General features: G+C 35.8%; 1 protein-coding gene across 1 annotated transcript; it reads left to right on the top strand.

Annotated features, from left to right (window-relative positions):
* The first annotated feature begins 330 nt into the window (after window positions 1-330).
* On the top strand, window positions 331-1,654 carry LOC104113701 (MYB-like transcription factor 4). The gene is made up of 2 exons (XM_009623953.4): window positions 331-541; window positions 636-1,654. The coding sequence occupies exons 1-2, from the start codon at window positions 412-414 to the stop codon at window positions 1,586-1,588; spliced, it is 1,083 nt and encodes a 360-aa protein (XP_009622248.1). The 5' UTR covers window positions 331-411; the 3' UTR covers window positions 1,589-1,654.
* The last annotated feature ends 235 nt before the right edge of the window (window positions 1,655-1,889 follow it).

Here is a 1,889-nt window from a genome sequence, read left to right on the forward strand (position 1 = left end):
TGCCATAAAGCACTCAATGAGACCTATGCGGTCCTCTCATGAGTACACCCTAAGTTAAAATTCTAGAATCTCTCTTTCTCTACTCTATGTATGTATATATATATATAATATATTTCTATATATATCTTCTGTCATGTTAATGAATATTTTATAGGTTAAAAAGATGTCTACTTCACCTTAGTCAAACACGTATAGCATTTGTCTAATATTTGGAGAAAGAAAAACACACGAGTACTCTCTCTGTGCTTAGTGTAGACAAATATTTTGTATACCATGATTAATAAATTGGACAAGCTAACTTGGAACATAAATATATAATCGTGAACAAATAAATTAAAGCAGCCAGGCCAGCAGTATATAGATGCAGCTGCAGCTCATAGTAGTGAGAATTAGGGCAAATTAAAAGGCAAAATGGGCCATCACTGCTGCAGCAAACAGAAAGTAAAGAGGGGTCTTTGGTCTCCAGAAGAAGATGAAAAACTCATTAGACACATCACCACCCATGGCCATAGCTGCTGGAGTTCTGTCCCTAAACTAGCCGGTATTTAATATATTTGGTTTTAGCTTCCTTAATGGAATTAAATGAAATATATATATGCTTATTTGCTTATTTGTTTTCTTATATTATTGTGCAGGATTACAAAGGTGTGGAAAAAGTTGCAGACTGAGGTGGATAAATTACTTAAGGCCAGATCTGAAAAGGGGTTGTTTTAGTGAGCAAGAAGAGAGAACCATAATTGATGTTCATAGAATCTTGGGAAACAGATGGGCACAAATAGCCAAACATTTACCTGGTAGGACTGATAATGAAGTCAAGAATTTCTGGAATTCTGCCATAAAAAAGAAGCTTATTGCTCAAGGCTTTGATCCAAACACCCACAACCTCCTCTCTCGTAATCATCACCAAAACAACAAGATGAAAAACAGCTGCAAATCCAAGACTTCTAATTATCCAAATTCCACCTCTGTTTTCACTATTGAAACTTTATCATCAAGCAAAGAAGTAGGAGTAATTTCCATGGACATTATCAAAGCAAGTCTTGCCGCATTGCCTCCTATTGCTACTACAACAACAATAACTCTGCCTCAGTCCCAAACAAGTTGGGATCGACCATGTAAATCCTCACTGACCAGTACTACTTACAATTATATGAATCCCATTAGCGTTCCCACCACGACGAATATGGAAAACTCAAACCTTGCCACCATTGAATATCAAAACCAGAGTACTTCCAATAATTTGTTGTCATCTTCTTCTTCCTTAAGTCCATCAGGGTTTGGAATTATAAATGAGAATTGCATGTGGGATGTTACAGGCTTTGAACCGCAATTAATTGGTCCCTCCAATGGACAAGAAGAAATGCAGTTAGTACAGCAAGAAGGAGCACAACTACTTCAGCTTCAGGAAAATATTTGTCAAGAAGAAGTCTACAAGGTTAATCATGAGTTCAACAACAATGGACAAATCGCGGAGAATGTTACATTTGACAACTCTAACTTTGATTTTGAGTTTGTGGATTCTGCATTGATGCCTTGTGGAATTTACACTAACGTAAATTCCATAGATCAACTTGCATGGGATTGTTAATTACTACTAGCTAACTTCTACAGATTTTTTTAGCTTTCAGTATATATATACCACGGCTGCATGTTATTTCTGTTGCATTATCATGTTGAAATTAATAGCAGTATTGTTTCTTAAAAAGAAAATGGTAGTTGTCATATTTGGCTACCATTGTTAATTTGTTATAGTGAACATAGTAAGCTGTTTCAACGGGAGAACGAACGAGTAAATGAAAAGATTGTCTAACTTGCCAAAAGATTTTCTCCCTTTCAAGGGTGGTTGTTCAATTGAAGCATTCAATCAAAAGCTCCTTATACAAGACAAT

The sequence above is a fragment of the Nicotiana tomentosiformis genome, chromosome 2 (genome assembly GCF_000390325.3).
Source record: "Nicotiana tomentosiformis chromosome 2, ASM39032v3, whole genome shotgun sequence".
Classification (NCBI taxonomy): Eukaryota; Viridiplantae; Streptophyta; class Magnoliopsida; order Solanales; family Solanaceae; genus Nicotiana; species Nicotiana tomentosiformis.

Bases quoted from the DNA above. Each gene is read 5' to 3' on its own strand.
- LOC104113701 (XM_009623953.4), top strand. From the start codon at position 412: ATGGGCCATCACTGCTGCAGCAAACAGAAAGTAAAGAGGGGTCTTTGG. The intron at 542-635 runs GTATTTAATATA...ATTATTGTGCAG, and splicing joins TTCTGTCCCTAAACTAGCCG to GATTACAAAGGTGTGGAAAA.